The following is a 21250-nucleotide window of genomic DNA, read 5'->3' on the forward strand; positions in this document are numbered from 1 at the left end:
TTTTTTCTTAAAAAAAAAAAAGAAACCATGGAATACACATTTGAAATGGACCAAATTTTATTCAGTAATACTTGTCAGCATACAAAATGAGAAACAAAACAAAATGAGCAACAAGAAATGTCTTATACAATGAAATGTAATGTGGATGCTAAGAACATATCATCAGAGAAACAAGTGCACACAGACACTCCCTGAGGCTTACTGAGACACATTTGGTTAAAGACTATTTTGTCGCTATGTCTGACCACAGATAGTTAACAGCATCCAAGATAAAAGAGGAACAATAGACAAGTGGTTAAACATGCAAACTGTATGTGAAATATGAGCCATTAGTGCATTTAAAAAGGCCATTTGGCTCTTTAAACGTTGAGCTTAGAGCTCACAAAATCTGATTATTTTTCTTTTCACAAATACACGTTTCACATTTTCATAACCTTTAATGTTCTTTTACACTTGTGCTGTTCTTTAAAATCAATTTTGAGGTCACATGTTTCAAGAAAAATAAGTAGAAAGCAACATTTTTGAAGCTAAACTATTATAGTTGATATCATATACGCCAAGGCAGGAACCTAAATAAAATGTTTTCATGCTGAGTTTGATTGATAATTTACAGCCTTTACTTGCATAGCATATGAAATACCCAACACCCAAAATCAAAACATCACTAGCATGACTATTAGTATGGAACCAAGTTAGTGTCAGCATTTAATATTTACACTTTTTCAAAATAACCCAAGGTTTCATCTACTTTTTTGTGCTTCCCAGTCTTTTACCAACTAAATCCCCCTGCCCTCCTTTCCCTCACACATCGGTCCCTTTTATAAAGCCACTACACGTAGTTTTTGTTGGGTGCTGAGGCGCTGTTGCTGTAGTACTTGGCGGTTCCTCCTGAGCCAGATTTGGGCCTGCTGAAGCAGCAGAGCAGACCTCCACCCAGAAGCAGCAGCACACCGGCTCCCCAGCCCACGAAGATGCAGGCTCCCAGCTCCCTCTTCTGGGAAGCAGGCACCAGGGGGTTGTTGAATTCCCTCACCACAATGTGTGCGGACCAGCTGACGGGGATGATGACCAGCAGGCCGGCCAGCAGCAGGCCCACCCCGGCCACCAGGCTGATCTTTGGCTTGGCGTCTTCGTTCTCGATGCAGGTGGTGAAGTCGGCGCCGCAGAACAGGATGAGGAGGCTGAGGCAGCTGAGCATGCAGCTGATGATGGTCATGGCACGGGCAGCCTGCAGGTCGGAGGACAGCACCAGCAGGGAGTCGTAGTTCTTGCACTGCTGCTGGCCGGTACTCTGCACCACACACTCCATCCACAGGCCCTCCTGAGCGCTCTGCTCACACACACGGAACGAAAACACAAAGTCAGTTCATGCATTATTCATATACTTAACCTGAGCATCTTCACCTAACAATACTTCACAGTAAGTAAAGAGGACATGCTGTGCTGTTCACTCCACTACATTTATCTGACAGTCTGGGTCACTTTGCAAACACATCATTCACAAAACATGTAATGTACTTTCATATTATGCACTGCTATTGTTGAACTACCCAAAACTTTATTAAATAGGTCACATCAGCTTCACCTGAACAAAAAAACGCAATAAAAACGCAATGCAACTTACACAACAATAGATGTGCAATAATAATCCACGGACATAATATTCAATATTCTGGCACTCACTTTTACTTTTGAGTATGTTTTGTGATGCATAGGATTTTTAATATTTCAATTTTGCTAGTTTTTTTTTTTTTACTTCGATAAAATGTCCTAAATACTTCAGTAGAATAGTCTGCTTTCTTTAGGTCTTCATCTAAAAGTGATGAAATCATGTCTTTTTTATATAGAGATATACAGTACATATGTTCAAAAGGGTCAGAAATCATTGTGTGTAGTTGTGTAGTGTAGGTCCTTGGATTAAAATGTTACCTGCGCAGTCACAATGTTGGATCCTGTGAAGGAAGACACCTTCCAGCGAGGAACAGCGCAGCAAACGATGGCCCCGATCAGGCCGAGGACCCCGAGGGCCACACATACAATCTGAACTCCAACAGATCCCATTCTAGAAAAACCAGAGAAACCAAAGAGGCATGAGGGAGATGATTCAAGCTTTCCTTGCTGCTTCACAGCACTCTGTTCAGTCTTTATGTTTTCTTCTTTAACTGTTTGGTATTTAAAGTTTCATTTGTCTTACGTCTTGTATCCTAAAATCTAAGATTTTTTCCATTTTTTTCCCACTAAGATGCTAAAATTCTGCTCTTAATTTCCTGTACTTCTGCTTAATTGCTGTTTGATTGTAGCTCATTAGCATTTGCTGTTCTAGTTAGAGGAGGAGTTGTTGAACTTCTTCCACAAATCTAGGATGTAACATGTCTTTGTGTGTTGTTAGACAGTATTACAGTTAATCTGTGGGGGTTTTGTGTGTGATCACATAGCTGAAGGCACACTCAGACAAACACCCGCTCCCTCTGATAGATCCTCACAGAAGATGTGGTGTAGGGCTACATTTTTAAAACAAGCTCATGTCCCAACAGGCCTGCACACCCTGGATCTCCACCCAGGACATGTTGCACCCTCCCTCATAACTTCTTACTTGGAAAATCTAACTTCGTGGTTTGTCTTTGTATTGAAAAACAATGTGTAATTCAAAAATTGGAGAAGCAAAGCACACGTGTACATGGCACTGGGATCAATTCAGGATGTTCTGTGGCATCTGTGTTAATTGCACATACACCAAATTCTTTCTCTTTGTTCCTCACTCATACAGAAAAGCGTAAAATCTCACGCCACGAGACACGTTTTATCGACCAAACTAAATGCCTCCAACTTTATTTCCTCTGGTGATCATTAAATCTAGTTTTCTCCACCTTCAATCTACTGAAATAACAAAGGATGGCCAATAACCCAGTCAGGGTTTAGACCTGGACAAAAATATCTTACTTTTAAGCATTTTTTAGCATATGTGACCCGCCCCGGATAGCAAACTTTCAGAGCAGATTAAACACTGAAAACTAATCTGATGTGAGTTCGTGCATTTAATAATGTTTTTATTCCTGAAAGTTCAGCTCATCCTCAAAATGACTTTTTATTTCTTAATTTTACTGCAATCAAACACACATACATTTTGTTTCCTTATAAATTAGGTCATCCTTGTCAATTCTAATATAGATGCTTAAAAATTATGAGCACAGATAAAGCAAATAGTGAGCCTTTCTTTCCCTGGTCTCACGGCTGTTTATTTGCACTTTACGCATTTTTTCCTCGTGTCCATTAATAAAAAAGGTATCCAACTAATCCTTCAACCAATCCTTTCATCCTCTGTTATTTCAAGCTTTTGCAGAATCCTGTCTCTTTTCAGCACTCAGACTGTCCATTTGAATAAAAAGTGGATTAAAAAAACATTCCTACCTTTTGTGAAAAATTAAAAATTAGATGAGGTGTCAGTTGAGGTTCTTCCTTTTTTTCCCCCACCTGTGCGTAGTTTTTAAGATGCTGTTTTCAAATGTACAAAAGCGTTATGTAGGAGCTGTAAGAGAGGATGGGGTATTTGTAGAGGAATGTGGGATGTAGGTGGGGCTCAGCTTGAAACAGGGTAATACAGAGAAGGGAAGGACCTCAAGACCAGACTGGACTTGTCCTATAGCTTGTCTTCCATCTTTCCCTCTCTTGTCCCACCTTAATCCTGTTGTGAAGCTAAGGAGGCCTCCAATGGAAAAACTTTTGAGTTTATAGGAGAAAAATTTGCAATATCTTGGCATTAGTAGTCAAAACTGACCAAGAAACATCTACAAAGGTTTGTGTAATTGTGGTGATGATGATGATGATGCTGCTGCTGGGTGAATCATTTTGTTTGTATCGATCACAAGTTACCAGAAAAAAAAACGGTGAGTCACCTGGAAGACTGCCCCCATTTTTCTCCACCGTCTACACAAACAAATACCAGCCAGGCCTCCATAGCTGCACATCCCAAGTAACCCCCCACCTCCTCTCATACACACCTACGTCTGTCGAAACTGTGACGTGACGGGTGGGTTTTTGCGTAACTTTAAAAGCCGGGATTCGTGGATCATGAGAAGGAAAATAAATGAGGAAATGAAGAGGAATGCAGCCACTGTTAACACATTCTGTGACACACTTTCATAGTTTGCATAATATTAAGTTTCAGTGTGAAAAGATACAGAGAGGATTTTTAAAAATATAGAGAAGAAAATAGTATGTAAGACACACATAGTCGAAATTGTGTATTCTAACAGATACAACATGCAGGCATTTAATTATATTTCAACAAGAAGCATTGTTTTTTTTTTTACTAGTACTTTGTAGTTTCACATGAAATATTTAAAATCTGTTTGTGGTATAGACTTATTCTACCACTAAATTAAGTAAATGGAACTGTTTTACAAACTAAATCAACTTAACTAAAAGTACATTGGTGTTTGTAACAACATAAGGCTAAAGTATTTTTTAAAAAAAAACTTAAAATGAAGTAGAGGTTTGGCTTTTCTTAATTTCAGACCATAAGAATAAAAATGATCATAGATTAACATGAATGTGTGTACAACTGAAATGCTTCATATTTAATTCACTCATGTTGTGTATGTAAAATCTTACTCTGTAAAAGTGTTCAATCCCTAATTGAGGCTAACTAAAGTAGCATCAAATAGTGATGTTAATAGCAACATGAATTAATGATTACGTAATGCAGAGACATGGATTTACTGGTTTTTACATGATCAATTACTAGATTATACATTTATGTGTAGCCAATAAAAATGCTTCATATTTTATTTGCCCACCATATGCTTTGTATGTATGATCTTTTTCTTATCTATTCCTGCACTGCCTTTATACTTTTTCTTTGGAGCTGCTGTAACGGTGAACTTTCCCCACTGTGGGATCAATAAAGTTTATCCTTATCCTTATCCTTATCCTTATCTTACGCTATAGAAATATTTACTTTATAATTCAAGATAACTCAAGTACCCTAAAATCAAAAGACTCAGGTGAGGTACACAAACATTTATTCAAGAAGAGCATTTAAATAAATGTATGTACACTATTGTTCAGTTGTCCGTGTAAACTGAGCAGTCATTAAAAATATTATTTTTATGTTTTAAAACAACTGGATAATATGTAAACAAATTTATGATTGGGTAATACATTCCTTCTGTAATGTTTGTTCAGTGTGCATCACGTATGGTAAATTTCAAGATAAAATTAAAAAAAAGAAAGAATTTAATTTAAATGTTTTTGGGCTGTACAGTGACTTGATGGTTAGCACTGTCACCTTGCAGCTAGAAGATCCCCGGTTTGTGTCCCAGACTGGGCTGCATGGAGTTTGCATGTTTTCACTGTGCATGCGTGGGTTTTCTCTGGGTACTCTGGCTTCCCCGCACAGTCCAACAACGTCCTGAGGTTAATTGGTAATTCAAAATTTTCCGTAGGTGTGAATGTGAGTGTGGTTGTTTGTCTCTATGTGTAGTCCTGCGATAGACTGGTGATAATATTGCTAAAAAAAAAAAAAAATTATAATAATAATAATAATAATAATAATAATAAGAAGAAGAAGAAGAAGAAGAAGAAGAAGAAGAAGAAGAATTCTTATTATTATTTCTATTATTAATATTGTTATTATTGTTATTATTAAGTATTATTATTGTTGTTGTCATTATTATCATCATTATCATTATTACTGTCAGTAGTAATAGAATAGTTCTGGAAAATGATACTGTTGGTCGGCATTTGCTTCCTATTTTGCAACTTAATTGGATAATGCAGATGCCCTATTATATTGTGTAACACTTGCTTGTGTAATGTCTTAACTATAGCTTTCAATTTAATGCAAAATCATGAAAAAAAATGTGACTTTCATAGATTATTAGATATATTTTTGGATGTATAGGTATTACTCTGCCTCCTGTGGACAGGTCAGATGAAATTGCTGTAGAGAGGCTAATTTTAGGTTTCACACTGCAGTTCCGAATGTTTACACTGGGCGGCGCGCTCTGAGCTTTTATTTAAATCTCCATTGATGCCATTGTCAACGGTTGTGGGCGGGGTCCTACGCATAAGACGGACCCTGCATGTATCCAATCGGGTCCGCAGGTTTGGGTTCTGAATTCAACGATGGGCCAATCAGATTGTGAGAAACGTATGAAGAACTCGGTTTGATTCAGCCTCCTGCGTTACCGTAGACGCTTCGCTAGAAACGGCCTTCTTTTAAAGTTCCTGGGGGAAGAGTAGAGCGACCCGGACGAACCAAGGGAAAAGGGCCAAGATTGAACTCAGAGGATAAATATTCACATCATTTTCATCCCAGGAGGATTGTTGTTAAACCGAAGACAAGGTTCGCCGACATTTTGTGTGTTTTCAAGTTTAATTATATAGCTAACGTTAGCTAACTAGCCGCGGCTCAGTTGTGCTGCTGCTAGTTTGTATGTGTAGCTTATGTTACTTGGCTAATAGCTACCCGGCTAGCTGGGTTAGCTCAAGCTCGCATAAGCTCATTGATTGCTCCAGTCCTGACGTTTCTTGATTAGCGAGACATTCGTCAGGTAACCAGTGTACATTATGATGTATATCACGAGTAACCATTAGTGTCTCTATCTTGTTCTTTCTGCTCTCATAATCTAAGGTGCTACACAGAAAACCAAGGTCTTGACTGCCCGAGAACGTCAGAAAATAAAGAAAATGGCGGAGCCGGACAAATTAAACATCGACTCTATAATTCAGCGTCTCTTGGAAGGTGAGGAGGACCAAACCCACTATACAGCAGAGTGTTTCTGTTTAACCATGTGAAATTTGGATGGTCGTGAAATGTGTATTTCTTAAACCAGGTAGGTCAGCTCAAGTTAAAGACAGTCAGGGTAGGTTGTAGTAGCCTACTTAAGATTGCTCTGCTCTCAATCTCGATGGCTGGATTTGGATCAGAGGTTGAAACCAAATCAGCCCTGCTCTTTATGGATTGTTAAGCTCCGTTTATTGATTGGAGATATATATTTCTTTATAATAGACATTTCTTCATGTGTTTTCATTGGCGATACACTGTTGTGGTCTTGTCTACAAATCAAAGGGAATACGTGACGTTAGAGTGATGTAGACCGGAAAAAGAGGGACATTACACACGTATTTATGTAAATTACGTCTTTGGATGCTTTAGTTGTTTCAGGCTTATGGGTTTTGATTAATGCATTAGCTTTTTCCATCGAGAAATGGAACTCAGCCTCAGATATATTTCTGTCTCTCAGCTCAGGATAACAGAAACGCCCAGTCTAAATCATTTCTGACACTAGTTGGAGGATTTGAGAGTGGCTATTTACAATATAACAGTCAGAAATTATAACTGTGACTTAAGCGTTAACTCTGATGGACAAAGGCTTCCTGCAAGAACAGTTTTGCAGTGATGAGGTTTTTTTTACCCCATTAGTCACTCCTTTCCCACTAGAGCTCCTCACTTACTTGGGTGGGCTGTGCTGTGTTGTGCTGTTTTGCAGTTGCATGGTGAAGGATCTGTTTACAATTTGCGGCCCCAGTCCTCCCAGAGTGACTTGTTAATGAGGTGTACAAATAACAATACTTTGATTGGCACATGCTCACTTTAACCGTGAGGAACTGCTGGTTGGCCCTCTTTGCTATTTTGCAGCTGCATTTGAAGCACACACTTTCCGAATTTCTTTTTGATACATAGCAGTGCCATGTTTTTGCTATTAAAAAATGTGAAAAACAGAATAGCTATATAGTTCCTTTTTATCAAGTGACTGTAAGTCATTGTGTGGAAACTAGTCAGGTTGTAAAAAATGCACTGGAATTGTTTTTGCTAAAATCTTTAGACATCCTTTCGGCAGATATGGAGTAATTGTATCTGCATTGCCTCTCTGTCTGATGCAAACCATTCCTGAGCAAAGGATTTTAGATCTCTAAATGCCAACTGTATACAGTGTGTGAAGACAGATTTGTCATGGTTGGAGGTGTATGGGGGAAAACAGGGCTGCGTTATCTTCACATCCGCATGATGATTGTGTAACAGGAACCCTGAGGACATCAAACAGAAACATAAATCTCCCCAGACCCAACTGTACAGTTCATCGAAAGAGCACAAGAAATAAGGTTGTGACCTTCTATAGTCGTCCTTGCAGGGTGAGTGCACTGGGTGTAGAAATTGTGTCTGCTTCACATCAATACTTGGCAGTTTCACTGCAGTAATCCTGTGTATGTGGGTTAGTAAAATGAATCTAATAATTATATAACCCCTTATCTCAAATCACACATTTGATTCAGGGGGTTTGTGGATAAGGAAAAATTCTGCCTTTATTAATATTTTTTATCTGAAAAAAATTAGAGCAGTAAATAGGGTCCACTGCATATAGAGAAGTTTCTCAGGCCTAACATTGTTTTTAATTTGACCTTAGCCCTCAGTTTGTTTATCTTCTTAAATATAGACCCTGCATGATCAGACTAAGCTGAGCTGGTGGAGGTGATTGGGATTATGCACAAATATGCATATGCAGTCATAGCGCCTGCTTGGAGTTTGACTTTGAGTGTGGGCCATGCTGGCTACTGGAGTGTTTTGTACCTGGATTGTTGTACTTGGGCCGTGATAAGGTTGTCTGCCAAACACAGGAGAAGACAAACAAGCCTGATAGTGGCAGTATTTATATCCTCTTATGTAACTCGCTTGACCTTTTTTCAGCATTTGCAGTTTTATTGCTGGGAATAAGCATTTGCCAGTAAATGTTGCTATTGTTATTGTACTGCTGTGTGCAGGACTGCAGGAGATTCAAGAATAGCTGTCCCACTGCAAGTCGTGCATTAAAAGATTGATAAATTACCCCATGCCAGCTCAGTCTCCTATGGAGACAACAAGGTAACTCTCCTGCTTGCTGGCTGTGTTTCGAGACCAAACCAATTAAATGTGTTTGGATAATGAGCAGTTTCAATTGGATTACTTACGTCGATCTACAGCTAAGTGAACTCGGGGAGTGTGTTGCTAATAGCATGTCTGGAGAGCGTGACATCACCTAAGCCCAGCCAGAACACCCAGCACTGTGTCAGGAGTGTTGGACCAAACCAACTGTTGATTCCAGCACGCCCGACACAGCTTTACTGTTGCGCTGGTCCAGCTCTTTGTTTTCCGCCTCCTGATCAGTGTAGTGGAAAGCCTTTTGTCTGTGCCCCTCATGATAAGCTCATGGTTGCCCACTAGCTATGTGGCTAACTTTGGAGTAAGCTTTGTCAGGGCTTAGCCTTCTGTAATCCAGGTTTAAAGTGACAAGCAGCACTGCAGTATTTATATCTACTTTTCACTGCTTTTAGTCGTCGCTTCAGGATAGTGCCTTTATTCTACATCCATTTGTTGACATCTACTCTCGCCCTCCCTCTCCAAGTGCTTTGCAAGCACTATTAAACTTAGATTAATTTTTCTGAGCGATGGTCTGTAATTAAGTGTCAGGTGCTGTGTGTAACATTTCACAAGTAGTAAAAGATATGTGACTTTCTGAAGTTGTGGGCAAAAACTTTAAGATTTACCTCTGTCTCCATCTCTTTTTGTCTGTGTATATATAACATAGCTATTAAAATTGCTCACATTAGTTTTCTTGATCCATTGTCTATGGTGAAGTTATCAGAAACGGGTGAGATTTATGTAATACAATCCTCCTTTTAGTCTATGATACAGTGCCATTAATTCTGTAATAACTGAGGTAGATGCAGGCATAACTGTGGCTAAAAGTGTGTTTAAGTACCTGTTCTGGTAAATCAAGTCTCAGCGGCTTGGCCATTCAGTGTTTCCTATGAGCATACAATTACAGTTACACCATCGTCAGCACACAGAGAAATGGATTTTCTAGACAAAGGATAGCTTCCAGTTCTATTGAAACAGTATTTTGTATGTAGAGATTTGTTTTTATTTGCTTGAATGCTCCACTGGTAGTATTCATATGGTCTTATTTAAATTGGATTTGCACTGTCAAATTTATTTCTTGCGAAGGGCATCGGGTACATTTCAAACAGGTTTTAGTAAATAGCTCAGTCATTACAATGTGAGAGTGGTGGCAGAAATTGTGATCTCAGTATCGACGAGGCAGCTATTCTTCCAGATATAATTATGCAGCATTGCGTCTGAGGTTGATTTAAGCTTTGCCAGAACTAGGTGGTGCAATTAAAGATGTAATGTAGTGCAACAAACATGTATAGTTTTTAAATGACTGGTTTTGCTATCATCCACGTGTGCATCGGTTTACTCGTCTGCTATTTAAAAGTGAATGCATTTGTCTGTTAACCGGCAAACACCTGATAACTATTAAATCAGTCCCATAAACATATTACAGAGAGCTCTGTTCACACGCATCTTGAATATAATTGTCACTCAGATCGTTGGAGGCAGTTCTGTCTTCTCCACTATACATACATTACTTGTGCAGTGGCCTGTGTAGAATTTGTTGGGTGGGAATGAGGCTCCTCATTAGTAGGCTTGTACAGTTTGTGTTGGGAACTGCTTTGGCATCAAGCAGCACATGTACGAGTGGGGGCGTGATTGATTCTGTCAGTGATACAAACAAACCTGATTCCAAACTCCATCAGGAGCAGTCTTGCATAAGGGTGCCATGCACACACATTCACTGAGATACAGTTGCATAGCACCACCTCTGTGGCCTACATTTGGCATGTCAGTGGACCAATATTTTTATCTGAATTAGGACCAGTAGTCCTGGTTTGGTTTAAGTAATTTCCGACTGCCTGTGAAACTACCAACTTTTTTTTTGAAGGGAACTTTTACACTCCTACCATTTGTAGCATTAAAGCTATGACAATACATACTTGATTTCAAGCAAAAAGTTTGTGAGTAAAATAAATTGGATTAAGTATGTCCCTCTTTATCATGATTTTGTGTTTGGCGTCCTGCAGAGTGTGGTACGTGTGAAAAGGAGACAGACTTGCTGAATTCTTAAGATGGCATCAGTCACCTAGCTGGTAGCTGGATGACATGAACAGAATATCATCTTAATTATTGCATTATTATATTTATATGTATGCAATTTATGACATCTGCTTATGTTACAACTTGTTTCTTAGCCTTATTTTTGATTTGAAATTGTGTTATTACACCCTTTAGCGAGCCATTCTTTGCTTCTTAATAGAGCGAGTCCTAGTTACGTGTTTGCCGCAGCTTCATCAGCTACAAGGGGAAGTGGGTTTCACATCTTTCTCCTAGCATCAGTCTGAACTGCCACCTAAGCAGAAAGACTTGCTTTTGAGGCTGACAACGTCAAGCTACTTTCCACTGATCCGTTTTTCTCAGATGCTGCACATCTTTGCACACTTTACAGGCTCATCTTGTTGTGCTGTGGTTTGGTAAACACAAAAAGTGTCTCATGTCAGTAGCTTGTGATTTCCAAAATACACAGTACAATATTACCTCTCAATGATATGGTTACCTGCAGAAGTGGCTGTAAGGCTGGACCGCTAACAGAATTTGTTGCCATTTGGCTGGTGGGAGGTGTTAACTTCTCGGTCTGGTGGTCTGTTTCAAAACCTGCGGATCACGTTTCATTGCTGTGCTTTACGTCATTCTTTCTTGCAGCTTTGAGAATAGGCATGTCTTTGTGGTGTTAATATATCTCCTATAAACTGTCTTTTCCATTATCTCCCTTTTTTTCAGTCAAGGGCTCTCGGCCAGGGAAGAATGTCCAGCTGACAGAGAACGAGATCCGTGGCCTTTGCCTCAAGTCCCGTGAAATCTTCCTGAGCCAGCCAATCCTGCTTGAACTAGAGGCTCCCCTAAAAATCTGTGGTGAGTTTTAATGAGTGGAGGTGTCTGTGTTGAACAGTCGGTCTGCAGCATCAAGGCAAAGAGTGAAAATCGAATGTAAGAAGCTGCACTGCGGACTGTCTCTTATGCATAACACATGGGTAATCATAAAATGTTTTGTCCATGATTTACTTAGCCGTTTTGCTTGTCTGTAATTAAGCATTTTATCAGCTGATAAGTGTGGACTCTGCATGTACAGGCAGCTACACCCAGTAACAGTGAAAGTGTGGTGTGTAAATTGCACTTCTCTGCTGCCCCCTGCAGGTGATGTCCATGGTCAGTACTACGATCTGCTCCGGCTTTTTGAATATGGAGGCTTCCCCCCAGAAAGCAATTACTTGTTCCTGGGCGACTATGTAGACAGAGGAAAGCAGTCACTGGAGACTATCTGCCTGCTTCTAGCCTACAAGATCAAATACCCAGAGAACTTTTTCCTGCTGCGTGGCAACCACGAATGCGCCTCTATTAATCGAATCTACGGCTTTTATGATGAGTGTAAGTGGACACAGAGCCTGTAAATTGAAAAAAAAAAAAAATCATATCTGTGTTCTGGACTGTTGCATTAAACTTTAATTTCTTTTCTCATTTTGGCAGGTAAGCGACGGTATAACATTAAGCTGTGGAAGACCTTCACAGACTGCTTCAATTGTTTACCTGTGGCTGCCATTGTAGATGAGAAAATCTTCTGCTGTCATGGAGGTAGGCCTTGTTAACGTATGATTTTAAGAAGATTAGATAATAAGAGCCAGACTAATATGCTCATGTGTTTCCTGCGTACTTCTTTTCCAGGCCTGTCTCCTGATCTTCAGTCGATGGAGCAAATCCGCAGAGTAATGCGACCCACAGACGTGCCTGACCAGGGTTTGTTGTGCGACCTGCTGTGGGCCGATCCAGACAAAGATGTGCTGGGCTGGGGGGAAAATGACCGTGGTGTCTCCTTCACATTTGGGGCAGATGTGGTGGCCAAATTTTTGCACAAACATGACATGGACCTAATATGCAGGGCACATCAGGTAAGGTTTACTAGTTATTTTGTATGGATTAAAAACCAAGAAACCTTGGCTGCTGTTAACTGAAGCTGTGTCTGTTTGTCCTCTTTATTTCCTGATTTTAATCAAAAGACTGTGAATTTACACACAGTAGCCACTTTATGTGGTACCTCTGTAAAATGTAATACAATCCAGTAAGAAAAGCTCAGCCATAAATTCTACCATTATGATCATAGTATATTATATAATATTATTCAGATTTGATTGACACTGTGAAGAGGTATTCATTTAATTGTATGTTTATTACAGCAGTTGCAGTTTGCTGTGGTGATAAATAGAACTGCATTGTAATGAGAGGGCCTTCTGATAATTTGCTCATTTAAAAACATGAAGGAAGAAGAATATCAGAATCACGTTTCAATATAACCCAGTCCAGTACAGCAGCACCACTAACCACAACCTTACAGCCACAGCTGAATTAACGCTCCTCTGACAGTGTCAGCAGATAATCAAACATTTTAACCCTACCTAATTAAGAATTTGTGGCAGGTGTTTTGTCTTGGATTTCACCAGGTTATGCAGGTATACCTAACATTTTGGCTACATTGAATACGTACAGCTAAGTGAATTGTTTGCAGAGTTAATATGCTGCAGGCTGTATGTTTTGACTTGTATCTTCAGTTTGGTTCCCAGCACAGTGCTGTCGAACTTCTGGTTTCCTCACTAAGTTTGTGTAATTTATGAGCAAATTAATGTCTACAGACATCAGTAGACTTTGTAAGGGATGAAGTTACTAAGCAACCGTTAGTTGATAGTAGCACAACAAATGTTGACAGGGGGATCAAGACCCCAAGGTTGAAGTCCTGTTTGATTCATAGTACTCATTTCCTGTATACTGTTAGTTTAAAAATGAGACTTTATTACCCTTTTCTATGTGAAATGGTCACACACAACTTGTATAAATATTATAAAAGAAAGACTGGTGTGTTTTCCAGCCCTTATACTTTGCTCTCATTCCTGGTGTCAGGCTTTCATTGATTATAGTGGAAGCATAGTGCTGCAGCAGCTGCTCTGTGAATTGTCCGTGTACGTTAAGTGTTCGTTGTGGCCACTGAGAGTATTTCAATTCAACGTACTGAAACTAAAAAGAACACATCTTTCAGGATTATTACAGTATGAGTTCAAAAGAAAGCAGGTGATTACTATAAAGTGGCTCATGTACAATATGTGAGCGTGAGTATTTAAAATCGTGTACAGTGTTAAGCAACTTCAAAATTTAAGTCTCTGTTGCTTCTCACAACCACCTGGACCAAAGTGGTGTTGACTTCTTGCTTCTACTTTTGTATCAATGACAATCTCTCCTCTGTCCAAAGGTGGTAGAAGATGGTTATGAATTTTTCGCAAAGAGGCAACTTGTTACTCTATTCTCGGCTCCCAACTACTGTGGAGAGTTTGACAATGCTGGTGCCATGATGAGTGTGGATGAGACACTCATGTGCTCCTTCCAGGTTTGTGAAACAGAAACTTTTGATTTTGTAATGAAGCTAATCTGTATGTCATTGTAACATTATACAGTATGGATTAAGAAATCATAGCAAAGGGTATTGATTTTTTTTTTTTTTAACCTTTTGAGTTTAATTTGTTCCGCTGTATTCAATGAGAACACTGAAAAATGGATTTCAGTCATTAGAGTTCAGTGTGTACATTTGCCAAGCTAATTTAGACCTTCTTTGTCTCACAGATTCTGAAGCCAGCAGATAAAAAGTTGTATCCTTATGGTGGAGGGGGAGGAATGGGATCTGGGAGACCGGTCACCCCGCCACGAAATTCAGCCAAGGCCGCCAAGTCCAAGAAATAACACCCGCTGGGTCCCCCTCCCACGACCTGCCACCCCCTGTCGGCCCAACGCTCTTTTTTTCCTCTACCTCCCAAACTTGTTTCTCCCTCGTCACCAAACGGCAACAAAGAAAACAAGTGTCCAGGGTTCAATCATGTTTTTTCTCTCTAAAACTATTTCTAACTGTTTGTTTGGCTATATGCTTGCAATTTTTTTGTGTGAATGCGTGTACAAAAGTGAGACTGATACAGAGGGAGTTGCTGTATTCTGTGTGTATGTTGTTTTTTTTTGTTGTTGTTCTTCCTCGTGTTCCCACTGTTCTGTTTTCTGTCATTTTGTAGAGATGGGTTCTGCCCATCCATTATGTAAATTCCAACCTGGCTGCAGGGTAGGAGGGGATGGGGGAGAGAGAGGAGCCTTAGCTGTTTATGTTAAGGCCCTGCACTGTTTATTGCTAAACACAAGCTTTTGTACATCCAGTTTCGGAGGTCCGTATATGTGTGATGGGTTGGGGTGGGGTTGGGGATCAAGTTGCACGTTCAAATGGTAACGGCACATACCACACACTGGGTGCACAGGTGGATATATGTGCAGGTGAATCCATGAATTAAACGGATTCACAATAAAATAACTTTTTTTCTTTTCCATTTTGAAAACCAATGATTTAAGATCACAGTCATGGATGTGAAATAGTTTTGCTTCTTTTTCTTCTTCTTGTAGATACATGAAACCGACATGTTTTTTTTCATTTTCTTGTTTTTAGTTCACTGAAAGTTGAAGATGAATAAAATAACCATTTATTTGAAGTAAGCCATCATATGGATCAGTTTGTGTTTGGCATTGTTTTGTCATATTTATCAGCGACCTTTGACACACCCAGCAGCTGCTCCTGTCTTTTGAGTGTGACACCTTGAATTGATGATACAGCAGCTTGTCTTACGAATGAGACTAAAAAGTGGGGGAAAAGCTGCGATGTGTGATTTTGACCCACTTAAAAGAAAATGGGATTTTACATCTTGTTTCAGTGTGATTTAGCCAAAGATGATGTTTAGTGGAAATTCACTGACTAGGAGAGGACAGCACAAACCTGGTTTCAGAACCAGCTGGGTTTTTGACGAATAATCTCCTAAATGCCTAAATATATATTTTTTTCAAATGATTGTTGGCTTTACAAGCATCGATGACAATTTAGCAAGAAGACTAACAGGAACAGGGAGGCTGTGACTCTGTCACTGGGCTTGTGTTGTCTATTGTCTCACCATTATTCTCAAGATGTCGACTGAGGAGAAAGTGGCTGCATGATTTTCTGTATCTTCTGCTGTGATCAAAGCAAACGCTATGAAAGGGAGCTGAGATGGTGACTCATTGGTCCGACCTTTCAGTTCGAAGTGCTCTGGTTAAGACCACTTCATTCGAGTCCATGATGAAAACAAAGAGTGGGTTTATTTAAATGTAAAACCCACACTAAATGAGTGATGCATGCAAGATAAAACTGGGGACATGGGAGCTAAGGACTGGTGTGTGGAAAGAGAACCCAAATAAATCCCTTTTTTTGACATAATAGTGTAAGGGCAGTCTGAGCACAAAATCTCTCATGTTCAGAAAAAACAATACAAGATAATCATGTACAGTCGATTCCCTGTGGATTTAGTTTAAAGTTTAGGTTACAACATCAAGTAGCTCCCAGGTGAACTGCTAGTGCTATATAGCAATTCAGTAAATACTTCTCTATGCTTCTTAGATTATGCTATGTAAAATATATTGGCAAGAATGTGGAGGCACTTGCATTGCTTGTGATTGTAATTGTTATTCTCAGTTTGCTGTAAGTACGTCCTAATTTTTTTTCCAGCAGTTTGCTGTTGAAAAAAAATTGGGTTATTCAAGTGTGACCCCATGGGCACAGTTGACTGAATTGAGATTCTAAAAATGTTTAATTTTTGCTTGTTTCTACAGACTTTTAAACAAATAGGAAGAATATCTTTTACCACTTACTGTCACAAACGGTCTGTTTCTTTGACTGTGCATTAAGATCATTTGGCATACAGGGTGTTCCCAGTGAAAGCAGGCCGTAGTTCAGCACAGGCTGTTGCAACTGGTGAAGAAATCTTTGTGAAGTGTTTCAGGGTATCTCACTACCCATTTCTAATAACCTAAACAATCTTTCAGCCCTATTACGTAATTGGTGTGTCTGGTTTTATTTGTCTGCTGCGTGTCCTCATTCTTCAGCCCTCTGTCCAAGTATGAACACATGCAACCGCAGCCCTCCAGATTGTAAAGGCAGTGCATAAGCACGTACTTAAGCAGAGGGCGGAGAAGCTGGACTTCAGCCGTCATCCTGCCACGTCTTTTCTCATTCCATTTTCTCAGCCAGAGGTTTTCTACTCGGTACCTCAGTCAATAACGTTTTTTTTTTCTCTATAAAATCAGTGTAGATAAGGTTCATTCAGCATCTCGTGTGGCTTTCTAACAATGTGGATAATATGTAGAAGAGGGCTGCTGGGAAAACAAACCATTAGTCCTCATTGTGTGCTCACATTCCGTTTCACATCACGTAAGACCAACTCAGGAAGCGAAATTTAAATAAATTCAATTCAAGTGCAATGGTGTGATTCTCATACATGTATACGCACCGTTGTTACAGGACATGTGCGAGTCGGCGTACTTGCAGTTTGTTTGTGTTCACATTTTTAAAGAGGCTGAAATGAAATGACTTCAGCCCAAACAGCATTCTGGTGAGTGCATGGGGGAGAAATGCTCAGAATGATCTGTTGTTTAGAATGTTGTTTCTTTTAATTTGTTCACGGCCCTCCGTCTTGTGATATGATTTAAAAAGACATTTGGAAATTTGTGGTATTAAAGTGTAATAGGGTAATAAAAAGTTAATAAGAGGTTTAGGAATTATGATGTTGTGGAGACTATCTCCAGTTCAGAGAGATTGTCAACAATCCAAAACAATTATGTGGCTCATGTAAGAGATAATATGGAGCTGAAACAACATGGAACTCGCAGATCTTTGTCTCCTGAATAAATGGTCCACTTTCATGCTCATTTTCACAGCTGTACAAACCTCTGCTTCTAACATTTTAAAATTGCTACTCTATATTTACGGTTGTTACCTCTAAGACTCTGCCCTCTAATCTTTTTTTTCGTATTGTTTTTACTGACAAATTTAACCCTAGATACTGCAAGCTTATTAGTGTAGGATTTTTTAATCAATCAGGGATGTTTTGCACCATGCACTGTCGCTGGGTAGATATATAATCATTAGATTATTACAATTAAGATAAAGAAATGACGGAAATTAACAGTATTTTTTATTTGTATTTCATTTGTTTTCAAGTCGATCACAAATTGTCTCTGTTACAAGGTAGAAATAAAACTTAGAATTTGTACATTCTTGTCTGGCTTTCCTTGTATCTTTTTCAAATGTGACTGCAATGTGAGAAATATCAAACATTTCAGTTTCTCATGAAAGATGGTAGGAACGACTCATACGAGAGGACTGGGAGTGTAATTTTTCTACGTCTTTCCTGCCTCGAGGCTGTTTTTCTTTTCTCTGTTTCTTTTGCGGAGGTTGCCTCTATTGTCTGTCAAACATTTGCAGTATGAGTCAGTGACATGGGTGGCCCATTTATGTGTGCGTGCACATTTATTTATTTATCTGTTTGACGTCAGTTGGCTCAGACAGCACAGAGAGACATTTTACAAAATCAGATAGTCTATCACCTGACTGTGCTTGGTGTGAAGTGGCTTATGACAACAGAAATGGCAGCACAGACTTTCTCCGTCCAGGCTGCCAGCCTCTTCCTTCCTCCTCTGGTTTAAAAGTGGGCCAGGGGCGGGGCAGCGTGGTTTGCTTCCTGCTCTCTGCCTGTCTTTGCTGTTTTGTCTTGTTTTTTCTTCTACCCTTTTTCTTATCTTTTATAGTCCTTGTGCTTTCCGGAATAAAATAAAAATGGGAATCATGCCACAGCTGCAGTGAGAAAGTTCCAGAGGCAGTAAGCCAGAACAAGGGCAGTAATACATGTAAATTAGAGACTAAATTTAACCCTGGTCTGCTGCTTTAAACTGTATTCCAGCCACACCCTAATTGCTCTTAATTCATTTTCCATTTTACTCATCAGAGATACAAGCACTAGGCAAATTAAAATACAAACCAACATAAAGTATTTTAGTACTGAACTGCTTCATTGCGTCCTCATATTGATTTTCTGAGTCTCTGGACCTCTGCTGGACGGATGAGCACCATTTTTCCAAAAGACATTCCCTCATTCGGTGTTTTGATTATGGTGTCACTTCCAAAATCCTCTATAAATATCCTTTCAGGTTGAGATCTGGTGACTCCAAAAGTCACAGAGTGTGATTCCCATCACTTTTGAGTCGTACTGATTGACATATTATGATCCTGGAAGAGACTCATCCCATCACGATAGAGCAACTTAGTACTGATTTGCAGTGACCCTTCCCTCTAAAGGGACAAGTGGATCCCAACCACGCCAGCAAAATGCCCCCTACAGCATAAAAGAGCCTCTAGACCCCTTCACTGTAGGGGTCAAGGGTTCTGTTTGTCCTTTAATTCTTCACCTGTCTGTGTATGTCCTCTATTTATGCTATCTTATATATATAAAAAACCAAAACCTGCTGCGTGGTGACTTGCGATACCTGCAACCTTCACATCAGGATTTATGGTGATGCAGCCTGACACAAGCTGAAGTCACCACCTGTCAACTCATAAATCATCCAGCTGATTTATGAATCACACTCATGAATAAGTCTTCACCAGACAGCCAGATTAAATGCTGCGCATGCAGTGTTCTTAATGCCAACCAAAAATAAAAAGCTGAACACAAGCGAGGATGGTGTGAAGTGGGAAAAAAAGAGAGGAGTGACTAAGTTTGCCTCGAATGCACAGGTGCTGAAGGAAGCAACTGACTGCTGCTCCAGGGAGGCAAAAGATACACTGCTAGATAAATGTTTTATAACTGGACCATAATCTGTGGTGAATTTGTTCCCTCAACCACATAGCTGAGCCTCTGATGACAGAGTGATGGGTGCATTCCACCTTAAGGCCTTGAAGGTTGCCATTTCTGGGTGCTTGAATGCTTGGCGCCCTTCAAAATATGCAGCACTTTGGATTGTTTTCCAGCTGAAACCTGTCCACAGGATGGAGGTGGAGGGTGCAGGGGGCTTCTTGATTTCCAAGACATTTCAACACTCAAGATGAGTTGCCAGCAAAAATCCAAAAAAGAGATTAAGCTGTAGCTACAGTATATCTCAAAATAGACAGTGTATTGAAATAGTTGTCACACACAACACTAACACAAAACATGGTCTCATAGTTGCACAGCCTACTTAAAGTATCAGCATCAATGAAAAGGTAGTTTCTTATTCATTTGAAGATGTGCACTTTGTACATTGCGAAATATGTGGGCGATAATGTGATCTTTTAAAGTTAACTTTGAGTCTTTAAAGACATGAGCAGCGATCCAAATCTAAAAAGAAGTGTAGCACATCCAACAAACTCAATACACAGGATTACAACATTTTATCACTCTGGCATTGATTAGTAGGTTGCTTAGCAAAGAAACTAACAGTAAAATCAACAGAATGTGACAGAAAGGATACTAAGGAAACTACTCAGTATTATGGACAATGCCTTTCATCTTCTGCATGCTTAACATTGAACAATTATATCAATGTCATTTGCAATAATCATTGTGCACAATTTCACTTTAATGTGCAATATTTCATCACAATGTGTAATATTGCTTTATTACATCAGTATCATTGCCAGTATTTCTTGCTACTTTTCTCTTCTAGTTTTAATTCAGCTCACTTATTTTTATTTCTTACTAACTTATTGTATATCTTATTATTATTCTGCATTTATTCCAAATGGAAATGCAATTTTGAAAGCAATATCTGTAGTTAATAACACTTTATCTTATTCTCTTTCCTCACTCTGTGTTATTTGATGTTTTAAAGGTTTGTATACACTGGTTACCTGCAAACATTGTAGTGAAACATGCCTTAATTTTCATATTGGATAAATTGGGAAACATGGAAAATTACTTGCGCCTGCATTTGTGATTATTAATGGGCAAAAGCAAACTGCAGCTTGGCTCTTTTACTTGGACATTTGTGATTTCAGCAGTGCAATGAATTCCTAATTACAACTGGGTTATATAATGATGGATGTCCATTGCTTAACCCTTAAGTATAGTCTGTAAAATTGTAAAAAGTTGTCCATCCGAAAATAATTGTACCTCTCTGAAACACCAATCCAAGTACACGGAGTTCCTCACTAATGACAGTTTTATGCAAATAGTTGTTTGTAGCAATACTAGTATCAAACATGTAATTTACACAAGATTCCACTCAAATCAGTTAGTGGGGAATTTAATACAAAAACAACTAATCATGTGTGGCATTTGATGTTGTAAAGGTTGGTCCCCATTAAAGCATGCTTTTATTTTGAACTGTTATCCGTTGAGAAACACAATCCAAGCATCCAAACATCTGCACTTATGATTAGTATTAGCCAAATACAAACTGAGGCGTGGCTCTTTAACTTGGATATCATAGTGATTTTAGCAGTGCAGTAAGTTCCTAATGACA

General features: G+C 39.3%; 2 protein-coding genes across 2 annotated transcripts; one reads left to right on the forward strand and one right to left on the reverse strand.

Moving 5' to 3' along the window:
- Positions 1-39: 39 nt before the first annotated feature.
- cldni (claudin i) lies at positions 40-3569 on the reverse strand. The gene is made up of 3 exons (XM_023297966.3): positions 3409-3569; positions 1930-2062; positions 40-1330 (listed from the first exon to the last, which is right to left on the reverse strand). Exons 2-3 carry the CDS (start codon positions 2059-2061, stop codon positions 830-832), a joined length of 633 nt encoding a protein of 210 aa, XP_023153734.1. The 5' UTR covers position 2062; positions 3409-3569; the 3' UTR covers positions 40-829.
- A 2620-nt stretch (positions 3570-6189) lies between these two features.
- Positions 6190-15438, forward strand: ppp1caa (protein phosphatase 1, catalytic subunit, alpha isozyme a). Its single transcript, XM_023297949.3, has 8 exons — positions 6190-6346; positions 6635-6745; positions 11657-11788; positions 12071-12301; positions 12401-12505; positions 12596-12819; positions 14169-14303; positions 14537-15438. The coding sequence occupies exons 2-8, from the start codon at positions 6691-6693 to the stop codon at positions 14651-14653; spliced, it is 999 nt and encodes a 332-aa protein (XP_023153717.1). The 5' UTR covers positions 6190-6346; positions 6635-6690; the 3' UTR covers positions 14654-15438.
- Positions 15439-21250: the final 5812 nt, after the last annotated feature.

Source organism: Amphiprion ocellaris, chromosome 19 (assembly GCF_022539595.1).
Source record: "Amphiprion ocellaris isolate individual 3 ecotype Okinawa chromosome 19, ASM2253959v1, whole genome shotgun sequence".
NCBI lineage: Eukaryota > Metazoa > Chordata > Actinopteri > Pomacentridae > Amphiprion > Amphiprion ocellaris.